Source organism: Pelophylax lessonae, assembly GCF_965119305.1.
Source record: "Pelophylax lessonae genome assembly, chromosome: 3".
In the NCBI taxonomy this organism is placed as follows: domain Eukaryota; kingdom Metazoa; phylum Chordata; class Amphibia; order Anura; family Ranidae; genus Pelophylax; species Pelophylax lessonae.
This window is the reverse complement of record NC_138770.1, coordinates 628,335,916-628,352,099: the sequence shown is the minus strand read 5'-3', so window position 1 is coordinate 628,352,099 and position 16,184 is coordinate 628,335,916. Positions and strand designations below refer to the sequence as shown.

Below are 16,184 nucleotides of genomic sequence, written 5' to 3'. Positions count from 1 at the left end.
AGATTTAATACATATAACATTAATCCAGATCAAGGGAATGGGGGTAGGGAAACCCATTTTAATGGAAACATAAACGTATTTGATCACCTGTGAGATTTTTTGATCATGCGCTATAAACAAAAAAAGAGCCACAATTTTGCAAAAATAATATTTTTCACATTTTTTTATATGAAATTCCCCCCTAAAAATGTAAAAATCGAAATGTTTTAACATTTTAGGCCAATTTGTTTTCTGCTACATATGTTTGGTAAAAAAAAAAAATTGCAAAAAGCGTATTTTCATTGGTTTGCGCAAAAGTTATTGCGTTTACTAACTAAGGGAAAGATTTTTGTCATTTTTATTGTTTTTTTTTTTTTTTTAATGAGTTATGGTGGTGATCTGCGATTTTTTTTTTTTTTTTTTTTTGCGGGATTGCGACATTGCGGCGAAGAGATCAGACCCTTGACTGACATTTTTGACACTTTTGGGGTTACCAGTGACATTACTACAGTAATCAGTGCTATACGTATGCACTGTTACTGTAAAAATTACACTGGCAAAGAAGGGGTTAACTTTATTGGAGAGGGAGGGGTTAAGTGTGTCCCTAGGGGCGTGATTCTAACTGTGATTGGATGTGGCTGTGTGTGTAACAGCAGAGATACATAGTAGGACTGTATGATCTGTGCTGTTACACAGGGGAGATTGACAGACGGCTTTGTTTACATTAGCCGCCTGCCTTTCTCCCGGTGTAACGGACGATCGCGAGTGACCGGCAGACATCGGGTCCTCCGGTCACTCGCGGGGGGGGGGGGGTCCGTGAGCGAGCGGGAGCGCGCCTCCGGCGGCGCGCGCTAGCTCCCTAGAGCCTAACAGGCAAGGGACGTAGTACTGTGAGGGGCTGACCGCCGCAGTAAATAGTCGTGCGGCGGTCGGCAAGCGGTTAACTGCATTAGAGTTCTCAACAAAGGGGGGAAACTCGTCTCCTAGACCAATCTCACCATCGGGGCCCACGTTGGCACCAACGTCCTCCAATGCATGAGTATCAGGATGTATGGTTCACTATCCACTATTTGGATGTCATGATTGAAAGGATTAATGATGAATTATCCACCAAGGTTTACTTTAAACTAACAGATAGAAATAGTTATGTATCGATCAAAAGTGGTCATCATCCAGCATGGATTAGGAATATTCCTAAGGGACAGATGTTGAAAGTCAAACGTAACTAGTAAATTGGGTGACTACTTTATGCAGGCATCGATTTTGAAGGAAAAATTCCTACAAAAAGTTTACAATGAGGAATGTTTGAAAAACAATTAATGAAGTAGCTAATTTGCCTAGAGCTAAATGTTTGATAAATAAAGATGGGAAATCAAAACCTAGATCAGAACAACATCAGTAGAGCTTTATCTAGAATTTCCACTATCAGTATAGGAATATCGAGGACAGAGATTTGGGACCTGTGCTGCCGGATAGGCCCAAGTTTTTTTTTTATAGGAAAGACCCCAATTTTGTAGACAATGTGGTTATGAAAATTTGGACCCACCTGGCCAACAAAAGATTAATTTTGATAACGTTTTTTTTTTTCATGTCGCAAATGCATTTCTTGTAGGAAGGTGCAGATTAGTAATAGCGGTAGAACATCTATTACTAATGTAGACAATAAAATCTTTACCATAGATATTTATCACGTGTAATACAACACATATGGTTTATTTGTTGTGGTGCCCATGTGGTCTTTATTATGTGGGGAGAACCAAAAGACTTCTATGTATCCGAATAGCTGAACACATTGCTAATATTAAAAAGGGTTTTAGGAAGCATAGTGTATCCCTTCATGTTAAAGAAAAACTTGATAGAAATCCCACATTTTACAATTTTGTGGCATTGACTATGTCTATCCCTCACCAAGTGGGTTCCAACAGGGTGAGGGATTTATCACAAAGAGAAACTAAATGGATTTTTTTTATTCAAAGGCATGGCGCCAAGAGGGTTAAATATTGAGTTAGATCTCAATTCCTTTATTAGTAATTTTTATTTTTTGGCGCCATTAATTTGATTGATCTACCCACTCATGTTTTTTTTTTTTAGGTTAATTATTCATCAGACTCGTGAGCTGTTGGTAATTAGTTTTAAATTAAATAGATAGTTGATTATTTATTAGGTTAAGCCTGTTTTGGACAGTAGTTGTACACTCGGGGGAGCTCTTATCTATAGAGAGGCTTTTTATGAGGTACTTATGTTCTTTTTGGGTATGTAGATTGTAAACATATCGTGGTCGCGGAGACATGGGAGAACTTATTGGCTGATGATAACACATAAGCATATTGATTTGTTTATAAAGGAGGTTGCTGTGCCATACAGCCAATCCCAGGATGAAGTCTGTATGATGAATTGCATTGGGACATGGCTGTACAGCGACCGGAAATTATATTTTGCTTTACTGGAAGTGACGATCCAAAGACATTGAGCGAGGTTGGGTGAGACACGGCTGTTTCACTCCACGGTCTGAGGCAAGCCAGGCTATGCCAGCAATTTTGCTGTAATTTTTAATGCGCTATTTTATTATGTACAATGTGAGTGCTTTGGACACTAATTAGATTTAAATAAATTTTCATAAACAATATTGCATTATTGGTATTTCCTTTTGTTTTACACATTCACCATACATGTGGATTAACATTGAGGATTGGGCACCTGATGTGGAACATCATTAACCCTTGAGGGGGTGCGTGCTTTGTTTGCTAAATATGAGAATATTTGGCTATTTCTTTTGGTGAGTGGACATCTAAAGCGGAGAGGTGTCACTAGAGCTGCACGATTAATCGTTCTGGGATTGCGATCTCGATCCACCCCCCTATGCGATCTCCATCACGAATATCGGCGATTCTGGGGGTGGGGTTATTTCACGGCCGCACCTCCGTCACGCCTCCTCTATGACGCGGCGGGCCACACCTCCGTCACGCTTCCTCTATTTAGCGCTCTGCAGATGACGAGGCAGGCCGCACCTCCGTCACGCCTCCTCCATTCAGTGCTCTGCAGATGACGCGGCAGGCTGCACCTCCATCACGCCTCCTCCATTGAGCACTCTGCAGATGACGCGGCAGGCCGCACCTCCGTCACGCCTCCTCAATTCAAGTCTGCAGATGACGCGACGGTGTCTTCCGTCCCACCTCAGCCCCACCTGCTCTGTCCCCAGAAGTGACGAGGTCCTATTTGTTCACGGGTCCGAGAAAATTATGGCATGATGATGAGCTTTCCATGAGGTAATCAAGGACAGAGGAGGGGGGGAGAGAGGGGAAAACCCTAAAAAATAAATAATTAAATGTATATTGTAATGAATGAATTATATATATATATATATATATATATATATATATATATATATATATATATATTTCATTTCATTATAATATACATTTATTTATTTATTTTTTTTAGGGATTACATTTTCTGCACATAACACTACCTTTTCAGCATTTTTACTTGTGAATTATCAATATAATAATAATTAATGAAATTATTATTTTCATTATATTATTTATTGTATTTTATATATATATATATATATATATATATATATATATATATATATATAATGAAAATAATAATTTCATTAATTATTATTATATTGATAATTCACAAGTAAAAATGCTGAAAAGTTAGTGCTATGTGCAGAAAATGTAATCCCTAAAGAAAAAAAAAAATAAATGTATAAATATACGTGGTGCTGAGAATCGTGAGTGAATCGTGATCTTTATTCCAAGCAAAAAAATCGTGATTCTCATTTTTGCCAAAATCGTGCAGCTCTAGGTGTCACCAGTGCACATGGTTTGGTGGACAGTCGTTGAAGGACATTTTATTGTTATGGACATTTTATTGTTTTTTATATATATATTATTTTTTCGTGGGATTCACTATTTTTTGATTGCTATTTTGTTTCTTTTCACATTGGATTAATTCACTCGTCCTTCATAGTGACATTTTATTATAGTGCCACTATCTACTTCACCTCTATATATTATGGTACATACGTTGTGAACTCAAAATGATACTCAGTAGTTTGTATTGCCCCCATGTGCTTGTATGCATGCCTGACAACGTCGTCACTGAGCTCCGGAACAGACTGAGGTGCAACCTGGTGGTGTCAGATGGACAAAAACATAATGTCCCAGAGGTGTTCTATTGGGTTTAAGTCAGGCGAGTTTGGGGGCCATTCAATGCATACTCTCACCACATGGAGCCAGGGATTGTCATGCACCAGGAGGAACCCAGGACCCACTGCACCAGCATAGGGTCTTACAATGGGTCCAAGGATTTCATCTCAATACCTAATGGCAGTCAGGGTGCCACTGTCTAGCTTGTAGAGGTCTGTGCATCACTCCATAGAAATGCCTCCCCAGACCATCACTGACCCACCACCAAACCGGTCATGGTGAACGGTGTTACAGGCAGCATAAGTATCAGTAACAGATGTGACCAGAAATGTGTGGACTGCCACAGAGAATATCAGGCACACATTTAGTGTAAAAGAATATAATTTATTTAAAAAAAAAGTGAATAACACAAATGTAAACGCACCTCCAGTAAACTAAAACTGTGTAAATGAAACCAGATAACTAAAAAATAGTGACACACAATGAACAACTGTCCAAACCAAGTATATACAGAAAACAGAATAAAGCACAGGGAGTTGGGCACAAGGCAGGACAGGGAGAGGGTAACAGACGGATTAAGCAGGTAAGAAGGATTCAGGCTGCAGGGTCAAAATCAGGGTCAAGGATCAGGGTGCAGGAATGCAGGTCAGGGGCACATGGAGGCAACACCAAGGCATTGAGGATGAGCATGCACATGCTTTAAATACACTTCCTGCAACCAGCATCAGGTGATGACTGATTGCATGAAATGTCAGCTTCTGGCTGCTGAGGGACACCCGCTGGTGGACACTGGAACTACAGCCTATAGATCTGGGAGCCACAGTGCCACCAGCAGGTAATCCTTTTCTTGACAGTACCCCCCCCCCCTCTAAGGAGTGACCTCTGGGCGCTCCAACCAGCCATAGCTGATGGAGTCCATAAAAGATACCCAGTTGCTAAATATGTCCAGAGGGAAAATGTCTTTTAGGCCAAAGGAGTGCCGGGTTCCAAATAGGTTGCCCTGCTGCCGAGATCAAACAATAGGCTAGGTACCCCACTCCTGGGGTTAGGCAACTGGTTAGATATCCTGTTGGCCAGATTCTTAGAGACAAATGACATTTGATCCCTCAAGACAGTAGGCATCTCAACACTGGGGTACCATGGGTCATCCACAAACTTAGCCCTGGGGTCATGTGACAACACCGAAACTCTGACACCCAAATGTCTGGTTACAACTGTGTAGCTTGCCTGGTTTCCAGGACTTGTTCCGCACAACAGCCATATAGGTTTCCACAAGGCACTGGTTACCTGACACGGGTTCCCTAAGGCACCTGGGGTTGTGGCAATTGCATCAAGTAGAGGGAGCTGCGAATAAGGCAGGACAGGAAGAGGATAACAGAAGACAGAGTAAGCAGGTAGGAAGGATTCAGGCTGCAGGGTCGGGATCAGGATGCAGGGACACATGAACGTAGGTCAGGGGCACATGCAAACAACACCAAGGCAGTAAAGAAGAGCATGCACAGGGTTTAAATACACTTCCTGCAACCAGCATCAGGTGATGACTGATTGCATGAGATTTCAGCTTCTGGCTGCTGAGGGACACCCGCTGGTGGACACTGGAACTGCAGCCTATAGATCTGGGAGCCACAGTGCCACCAGCAGGTGAACCCTTTCCTGACAACTTTCTCTACGGCTTCTCCAGACCCTTTCACGTCTGTCACATGTGCTCAGGGTGAATCAGTGAAAAGCACAGGGTGCTGGTGGCGGACCTCCCAATTCTGGTGTTCTATGTTAAATGTCAGTCGAGCTCTATGGTGCCAGGCAGTGAGCACAGGGCCTACTAGAGGACGTTGGGCCCTCGGGCCACCATGCTAAAGTCTTTTTCTGATTGTTTGGTCAGAGACATTCACACCAGTGGCCTACTGGAGGTCATTTTGTAGGGCTCTGGCAGTGCTTATCCTGTTCCTCCTTGCACAAAGGAGCAGTTACCGGTGCTGCTGATTAGTTAAGGACCTTCTACGGCCCTGTCCAGCTCTGCTAGAGTAACTGCCTGTTTCTTGGAATCTCCTCCATGCTCATTAGATTGTGGTAAGGTACATTGCAAATCTTCTGTCAATGGCACGTATTGATGTGCCATCCTGGAGAAGTTGGAATGCCTGTGCAACCTCTGTAGAGTCCGGGTATTGTCTCATGCTACCAGTAATGACATTGACCCTAGCCAAATGCAAAACTAGTGAAAAAACAGTCAGAAAAGGTGAGTAGGGAAAACATTTCAGTGGCCTCCACCTGTAAAACCATTCTGTTTTGGAGGTCATCTCATTTTTGCCCATCTAGTGCCCCTGTTGTTAATTTCATTAAACCCAAAGCAACTGAAACTGATTTACAACCCCCTCTGCTACTTAACTGACCCCAGGTCAATATCCCAGGAGTTTAATTGACTTGATGCTGTACTCTGATTTAAAAAGTGTTCCTTTAATTTTTTTGAGCTGCACGTGTGTATGTGTGTGTATATATATATATATATATATATATATATATATATATATATATATATAAACAATGGTTATAACTAGGGATGCACCGAAATGAAAATTTTGGACCGAAACCGAAAATGCAGGATGCCCTTGGCCGAAAACTGAAACCGAAACTGAAAATGACTTTTTCCCCAAATTTTTTTTAAAATAGATAGAAGAGGGGCATACACCAAAAACAGGCAGCGACGTACACCTGTCGCTGCCACCCTGTCACAGTATATGTACTGTGGATGGGTTGGCAAAAGGTTAATTTAATTACCAATGGTATTTGTATTATGCAGCATGAGGGGGTTAATGTATTGTCACTGCTGGTCACTCATCTATTAGTGACTGACCAGTGGCAGGTAATTAACCCCTTTGTGCTGCATTAGTGCAACCAGTATCAGTGCAACCAGTGTTAATTAACACTGATACTGGTCACACTAATGCAGCACAAAGGGGTTAATTACCTGCCACTGGTCAGTCACTAATGCAGCAGTGACCTGCAGTGACAATACATTAACCCCCTCATGCTGCATAATACTAATATCATTGGTAAGCTGAAATAAGGTGCATCAAATGCAGCTTGCATAAACCAATTTGTGACACTAGCAGCGCTAAAAAATATTTTTTAGCGCTGCTAGTGCCACAAATTGGTTTATGCAAGCTGCATTTGTTGCACCTTATTTCAGTTTTCCCCTTGTATAGCAGCAGCTTTCACCTTCACGGTTTTTATTTCAGTTGTTCTTATAGTGTATTTTAGCGCTGGGTGAGTAAGTGATTTTACACGTATTAGGGTTTTGAACTCTTGCTCCTTTGATCTACATCATTGGTAAGCTGCCTCAGCACCTCCCCCCCCCCCACTGCCTCAGCTCTCCCCCATCCCCCCCCACTGCCTCAGCTCTCCCCCATCTCCCCCCCCCCCCACTGCCTCAGCTCTCCCCCATCTCCCCCTCCCTCCTCCCCCCTCTGGCTCAGCGTCCCTCCTCGGGTGTCCATTCAAAAGTCCCGCCTCTGGCCGGCGGCACCGCCTCCCGGTGATGTCACTACTACGATCTGTTTTGAATGAAATGACATACCGGGCGGGAGGGCAGGGCGAGCGGCCACTATAGATATAACTATGATCCATCCCTGTCAGCTCAGCCGGACTATGTGTGAATGAGAAGTCAGCTGACACCGGGCGGGGGGGGGGGGGGGGGGGCGGTCGGAGCGGCTGCTATTAGCTGTAACTATGTGAGAGCTTCACTTCCTTGTCAGCGGAGATACATGCCTGACAGTGAAGTGAAGGCTCACATAGTTACAGCTAATAGCGGCCGCTCCGCCCGCCCCCCCCCCCGCCCGATGTCAGCTCACTTCTCATTCACACATAGTCGTGCTGAGCTGACAGGGATGGATCACATTAGTTCTCTCTATAGCGGCCGCTCGCCCCGCCCCCCCGCCTGGTATGTCCATTCATAATGCACAGATCGTAGTAGGGACATCATTGAGAGGCGGACGGCCGGCCAGAGGCAGGACTTTTAAAACCTGCCCTGCGCTGCGCCCTCCTCCTTCCCCACGGCGGCCATTATTTTCGGCAATGTTAACCCATTATCGGCCGAAATGAGATAGGCTCATCCCTAGTTATAACCATCCCCTGACTCTATCTAAAATGAAAAGAAAAAAAAAGCTTGCCTATTCTACTTTAAAGAACACTTGAGTAAAATGTATTGAATTATTCTTTAGTTACATTTTCCATTCTAAGGTAACTTAAATAATTTTTTGATTGGTGATTAGCTGACTACTGAATTGCATTAGGAGTACCTATTTTTTTAGCTAATGGGTGAAATAATAGGAATTTATGCTGGTTTCATGGAATGAGAGATCTCCGACAGGTGATTAGTGCTGTCAGAATTTCTGCTAGGCTGGAGGTTGCATTGCCTGCCTCCTGTAGTCTGCTGACCTGTAAAATCGTTTTCTGTAATGGCAAAGCAGGAGTGGGTGGGGGGTAAAACAGACCCAATTGTATGTTTTTTAGTTTCAGTATATTTAGCTGTTTGGTGGGTGTTTTTCTTTAAAAAAAACAAAATCACTTTGACTCCAAATCAGTTGTGTGGCTTGATATGAGGAAGCAGTGCTTGTGGTATTTATTTTATATGCTGTAGTGTGCTGCATACATACAGTATGCAGCATATTCAGAGTTCTGTAGCCAGTGTCGTACACTTTCAAGTGTTTTTTTCTGTTAAAATAGCAAACCTATTATACTTACCTCCTCTGTGCAGTGGTTTTGCATAGGGCAGCCCAGATCCACCTCTTCTAGGGTCCCTGGCTGGAGCTCCCCCTCCTTCCTGTTGAGTGCCCCCACAGCAAGCAGTTTGCTATGGGGGCAGCTGAGCCGAGCTGCAGCTTCGTGTGTTCATTCAGACTCGGAGCTGGCGTTCAGCACTGCCCCCTCTCTTTCCTGATTGGTTAACTGAGTTTTATTGACAGCAGCGGGAGCCAATTGCACCGCTCCTGTGTCTCAGCCAATCAGGAGATTGGACGGCTGAGGCACTCATGAACACTGCTGGATACCGAGGGGGGCTCAGGTAAGTATTATGGGGGACTGAGGGGGCTGCTGCACACAGAAGGCTTTTTATCTTAATGCATAGAATGCATTAGGATAAAAAAAACATTCTGACTTTACAGCCCCTTACATTTTTTACATCCATCTCTTTCCACAACTGCTTGAATTCCCTGCATGCTTTTGCAGCTTCTCCTATGCTAATTCCTTTGGCTTACTTTTCATTTTTTTAGGACTACATGTCCATTGGTACCTTGCTGCCTACTAGCAATGATTCCTGTACTGACTCTGCCTCCTTAAACTTCTCTTAGCACCTCTGTACCTTGCTGCCTACTAGCAATGATTCCTGTACTGACTCCACCTCCTGAAACTTCTCTTAGCACCTCTGTAGTTCAGAAGGCAGGCTCTGTGAGATGCGTGACACAGCAGTGCCTGCTTACAGGGCACAGGGAATACATGTCACAGAATTTTGGGTAAAAAGTAAATAAAAAGTAAATGTGTGGTGATCTTCAAAACCTTTTCAAACATCAAGGTTGTTTAGATAAAGAGGCAGGCTAAATAATTGATGAAGCAAAAAGAAAGACAGGGCGCACATCCGACCTAGTGTAACTCCATTTTATTAAAAGTTGTCAGATTTATGAATATTGCACTCACATGTAGACTGGGGATATTCAGCATGCCAACATCCTCCTAACGTTGATAGCCTCTTTAAGTGCACCGGAAACCCGATCCGTGCTCCTGTATCCTGGCGGGTGATGCCTATCTCCTGGTCTGCTGAGAGCGTGGTGCGCTCCAGTGTCTGCGCCTGCGCCCGACGGCCCCTGCCGCGCATGCACGCATCGGTCCAGCCGGGAGAACGGCGGTAGCGGGGAAGTCTCAGCGAATAGAAGGAAGGAATGTCAAACCCAATAAATATTTGATATACAACGTGGAAATTACTATAATATTTTTACTAAAGATACAATTTAAAATTGTCCTTTTAATATTATTGCTCTTCAGAAGTAAACACACTTATCTTCCTATTTTCACACTTATCTTACAGAACTACTCACACTTTTCTTCATATTTACTGACTACCGAGATAAACTTTCAAGCTTTATGTTTATTTTGACTAGGCCGAGACCTGCATGGCTCATCGTCTGAGAGTGAAGATGAAGGTCTTGGTAAATATCATGAAGCAATGAGTCGGCTTCATGGCTCTCGGCCTGCCTCAGACAAGCAGCAGAATTACTCATGGGAAACCAGGCAGAAGTATAGCCCGCTGTCTGCAGAGTACGATGGCTACAGCAGCGAAGTCTCTGCAGATGAAGGTAAGATTTAATGGCACATTGTCCAGCTCTGTTTTTTATTTTGATAAAATTGTTGAATCAGTGGAAAAGCTACTGAAGTAAGGGCCCTGGTGAGAAGTTTGGACCGCTGTTCAGCCTTCTGCCCCAAACACTGTGACTGTGCTGTCACCAACAGCCCTGGTCACTAATTAGGAGCTGGTAGGATACGTTCCTGATCTTGGGATCACTGTGGCAGCTAATCATTGATCTAGGAAAGAAAATTGTATAATCTATGGCCAGTCTAAGCATTTAAAATACCTAATATGTCTGCGCTTTTACCTGCAATTTTTTGAGGTTGCTGACAGGATCTTTTAAGCGCCGGTTCACACTACCGCGACGCTACTTCCCGGGGGGGGCGACCTCCGAGATCGCGGTGCGAGCAGCGCGCCGTGACCTCGGAGCGGCCGCCACAGTCTTCATAACATTGAAGTCTATGGCGGTCGCCCCAAAGAAGCTCCAGACCCTTTTTCTAGATCAGAGCGACTTGTGTCGCTCCTATTAGAACGGGTCCGCAGCTTCCCTATGGGAGGCAACCTGCGGCGACCTGTGAGGCGACCAGGTCGCCTCACAGGTCGCCCTAGTGTGAACCGGGGCTTATAGTGAAACTATGGGCAAACAAAACAAAAAACAAACATATGATGCAGTCTGTCAGTAGCATTAACATTTTTAGCATAACCGTTTTTTTTTTTCCCCTTGTAATCTAGTTGTTTAAGTTATGGATCCTGCCGGTATATCCATTGATTTTCCACCTTCTGTTACACAATCTGTTTGTTCTGCAGTAAATTCACTGTAGCATTGTCACCATGTGGACACAGTAGTCTTAGATGTAGTTGAACCCTTTTACGAAAGCCTTATGTACAGTGGGGAAAATAATTATTTGATCTCCTGCAGATTTTGTAATTTTGCTCACTTACAAAGAAATAAAGAGTCTATAACTTTTATCATAGGTGTATTTTAAATGCTAGAGACCGAATATCAACCAAAAATCCAGAAAAAACACATGAAACAAATGCTATAAATTGAGTTGCAGTTCAGTGAGTAAAATAATTATTTGGCCCCCAAGCAAAACATGTCTTAGTACTTGGTGGAGAAACCCCTGTTGGCAAGCACGGAAGTCTTCACTCTTCTTTTCAGATCCTTAAGGTTTCTTGGATGTCGCTTGGTAACTCAAAGTTTCAGTTTCTCATAAATTTTAATATAAATTTTCTATACGATTAAGGTTTGGAGACTGGCCTGGTCACTCCATGGCTTTAATGTGCTTCTCCTTGAGCCACTTTTTGCCTTGGCGGTAGGTTTTGGGTCATTGTCATTCTGGAAGATTCATCCACAAACCATCTTCACTGTTCTGGCTGAGGGAAGAAGTTTCTCATCTAAAATTTTACAATACATTGCTCCATCCATTGGCCCCTCAACGCCCCAAAGCGTAATTTTTCCACCTCCATGCTTGACTGTAGGGATGGTATTCTTAGATTCATAGTCAGCCTTTTTGTTCCTCCAAAGATGGGGAGTTCCCCCTTCTCAAGAAAGCACATGTACAGTTATGCTATTAAACATCTAAATGTTTCCGATAAGGATTGGGAGAAAGTGCTGTGGGACACAAAATGCTGACTATGACCCCCTAAGAACACCATTACTACAGTTAAGCACGAAGGTGGAAACCTTATGTTTTGGAGCGGTTTCTCTGCTAAAGGTATAGGCTGCCTTTGCTGCATTGAGGGTCCAATGGACAGGGTCATGTTTGGTAAAATCTTGGATGAGAACCTTCTTCCCTCAGCCAGAACACTGAAGATGGGTCGTGGATGGGTTTTCTACAATGACAATGACCCAAAACATACCGCCAAGGCAACAAAGGAGTGGTTCAGTAGGAAGCACAATAAGGTCATTGAGTGGCCTAGTCCGTCTCCAGACCTTAAGCCCATAGAAAATTTATGAAGGGAGTTGAAACTTCGAGTTGCCAAGAGACAGCCAATAATCCTTAAGGATTTAGAGATCTGTAAAGAAGAGTTGAGCAAAATCCCTCCTGAGATGTGTGCAAACCTGGTCACCAAATACAAGAAACGTCTTACCCCTCTCCTTGCCAATAAGGGTTTCTCCACAAAGGTACTAAGTCATGTTTTGCTTGGGGATCAAAAACCTATTTTACTCACCAAACTGCAACTTATTTATAGCATTTGTTGTGTTTTTCTGGATTTTTGGTTGATATTCTGTCGCTATCATTTAAAATACACCTATGATCAAAATTATAGACCCTTTATTTCTTTGTAAGTGGGCAAACTTACAAACTCTGCAGGGGATCAAATAATTATTTTCCCCACTGTAGGTGGTGGGCTAACGGATGACAATTTTGTTGCAGTCACATTTTTGAATGACGGACACTATTTTATGAGCTCTGCGGATCAGATCCATTAATATGGTCTCAAGATACATCTGTGGACTTGATTTCACTTTCGTTCATCGACAGACACAGCGCTTCATGAATCATAACTAGTGGGTTATATTGCCTCCTCCAGGAGTAGGACTAGGCAGAACAAAAAACACCTGGCTACGCCCTTGGGCTGTCCTCAGCTGGTATATAACCACCCTCTCTGATCTAGGTAATCAGTTTTAATCTATCTAGTCAGGAGTAAGGACCTAGGCTCCCAACTGGGATCTCTGGTCCTAGCAATTTTCTCCTTCCTTAAATCTTTTTTGTTTTCTCTTGGTAGATCTACAATCAACTGCCGGGCCGGGCGACAGGCTTGATAATCTAGATACAGTGGTCCGCCCAGCCAGCAAGCGCGTGAAAACCCGCAGCTATGCGCTAGGTCAGGCGCGACAAAGCCGCACGAACCGAGACTGGCCCGCAAGTTAACTGTCTCGCAGGGTCGCATACAACAAGGCTTGGGTCTGAGTCGCAGCGGTCCCTTGGCTGACAGCTCCCCTACTTTGGTGGCGAGGAGTTCAGTCTATAGCGTTACCCGCACCATGCAAGGGTAAGTATAGTACCCTTTTGGTGGTTTTCTTTGGGGTGGACGCTGGTAACCTCCAGGGACAGTCAGACGTGCCTGCAGGTTCCCTCCTCCCATCCTTAAATCCCTCACTAAGCTGAGCTTCCCCCTCTCTCATTCCCCCCTCTCTGGACCTAAAGTCTGGTGGGGGGTCCCAGGGCAACAGAAGACCCCCGGGGTCGTCGTCCCCCACTATCCCCACTCTGTAAAGGGTCCTGGGATAGTTTGTCCCGCCCTGGTAGTCTTGAGGGGTCCCAGTGTAGGAGACACCTGGGTGCATGCCTTGCAGAGGGAGCAGGAAAGATCCTGGCAGCATGCTTCAGTGTTTGTAGCTGATGGTGGCTATTTTCGCTTAGTCTGGCTGGTCTCCGGTTGGCGGCTATGTTTGTGTAGTCGGATGATGTCACGGGGGCCATTTACCTTAGTCTGGCTGGTCTCTGGTTGGTGGCCATGTTTGTGTAGCCAGATGATGTCATGCGGGCCATTTCCCATTAGTCTGGGAGATGCTGGAAACAACTGAAGCCTCGTGGGGATGCCGAAGCTCCTCCTCTTCCACCTTAGTTTCCTTTTTCTGTGCCCGGGACATATGAACAGGGATAGCATCCATGATGATGCTAGGTTCGAATTCTCGGTCGCTCCTCCGGTCGGTAGGGTGAGTCTTCAGGGGTCCCTGATATCTCTCTGCTGATAGGTACCCTGAGCCTTGAGGGTATCCTTTAGTGGTGTCAAAAGATCGTTTTGTACTGCAAGGTCTTCTTTTCATTATGGAGCCTCAGGGTCACATCTCCCCCACTGACCCCCTCATGGAGGTGGCAGTTTCGGGCAGAGGCCCAGGAGGAAGCGTCCCCCGCCTTCCCCTGCTCAGGTTGTCTCATCTGATTCTGAGCCTGATGCCACTGTGGACACCCCCTTATCCATCACACCCCCTGATCCATCCCATAGTGAGGATGATTCCTTCATTGTTGCAACAGCGAATGAAAAAGCACTGGTAGACGCACTTATCACTGCAGTGCGTGAGACTTTAAAAATGGAGGATGTGGCTCATGTAGCCATGGACGTGGCTGTGTCATTTGGTACACACAAGTCACATCGTACTCCAAAGGGGTTTCCTTATGTGCCTTAATTTGACAGGTTTTTTTGTAAGGAATGGGAACAACCAAAATTATCCTTTGTTATCCCCAAACGCTTTGCTGTAGGTTACCCTTTTGAGGAGTCGCCTTTAAAAAATTGGGCCTGTTTCCAGGTTGAATAAAGCAATCATTATCCCTGTAGAGGAATCCCCATCCTTTAAGGACCTTGCTGACAAGAAAGCAGAGGCTGTGGCACGCAGCATGTTTACTATGGCTGGTTCAGCATTGCGGCCAGTCTTTGCCTCAGCCCTGGTGTCTCAGACCCTAACTGAATGGGCCAAGCTTTTGCGCCAGGGCCTGGGTGATGAGCAGCTCCCCGCTGCTTATGTTGATTTAATGGACCAGTTGGTCCATGGGCTGCAGTTTATTTGTGATGCGTCTTTGGATACAGCTCCTATGCTGTCCAAACATTCTGTTTTAGCGGGAATTAGGTGCATGCTGTGGCTTAAGAATTGCTCCGCAGACCAAGCCTCTAAGAAAGCTCTCACTGATCTGCCCTTTCACGGCGATTGCTTGTTTGAGGCTACCCTGGATGACATCAAGGGTATCAGGGGGAGGGGGGGAGAGAGAATACCTTCCTGCCACAGTCAAAGAAAGGGAAGGAGCCTCGCCACAGACGAGAGCCCTCCTTCTCAGCCCATAGAATATTATTTTGTGCTTCTGGGATGGAGAATAAGGGTAATAGATCTTTAAAATCTTCCCCGGGAGGTTCAAAGCAACCTTGGTCGGGTAGGCCAAGAGCTAGCTTTCCCGGACCAGCGGACAAGACTCCTTCAGCATGAAGGTCTGCCCTCACCCATTATTGGGGTGGGGGGGGGGGGACATTTTCGCTGGTTTTTGGCCCCTGGGACTTCTTTTGTGAGCGTCAAGGAGATCCGCAGAATGTTTCTTTTGGGGGTACCCAGGAAGGGGACAAAGCTTGTCCTTTTTCAGGTTTTTTTGGTCCTGAGTCTCCTTGTGCGGATTTAATTCCTGCAAAGGTTCAGGTAATTTCTGAACTACCTAAGGTCCCCCCTATCCCTGTCCAGGGAATTGATTTACTTAGGTCTGATTCTATTTCTGAGCAGGGTGGTCCTTCCTCTGCAGAAACTGCAGGGACCACAGGCCTTGATTCACTGGCTGCTGTCTTACACAGATAGTTATCTCTCCTATTTTGCATACAGGTTCTGAGTCTGGTGGTATCCACCTTCAGAAGAGTTCTGTTTTGCCTTATATGCAGTGCCTTTAGCAGGTTTGGGTCCACAGAAGGATGACGAAGTTCGTGGCGAGATCACTGGGTCCTCTGATAGACACCACAGGCATCCAAGGGCCACGGTAAGGCCAGTATTATTCTCTGCTAAGGCTTCTTCCACAGTTCCTGTGAGGAATCAAGAGCGAGAATCTTCCAATCATCTTGGTGGCTGTAAACGTCCCTTTGGGGCTTCCTCTCAGAGAAGACCAGTTCTCCCAAGGGCTGATCTTCCATCCTGCTTTACATTTGCTGGTTTTAATGGCTTAGCTATTGAAAGCCAGGTACTGAGGGATAGAGGTCTGTCTGGATCAGTGATCCCTACTATGGTAAAGGCGAGGAAA

The 16,184-nt window shown here is 44.8% G+C and overlaps 1 protein-coding gene across 1 annotated transcript in view; it reads left to right on the top strand.

The window, feature by feature from the left end:
• The window catches only part of SYT14 (synaptotagmin 14), a 408,651-nt gene that overhangs the window by 148,955 nt on the left and 243,512 nt on the right, over window positions 1-16,184 (top strand). The window contains exon 4 of the mRNA XM_082249765.1: window positions 10,283-10,477. Coding sequence (XP_082105891.1) covers window positions 10,283-10,477 — 195 coding nt within the window. The remainder of the gene's footprint in view (window positions 1-10,282; window positions 10,478-16,184) is intronic.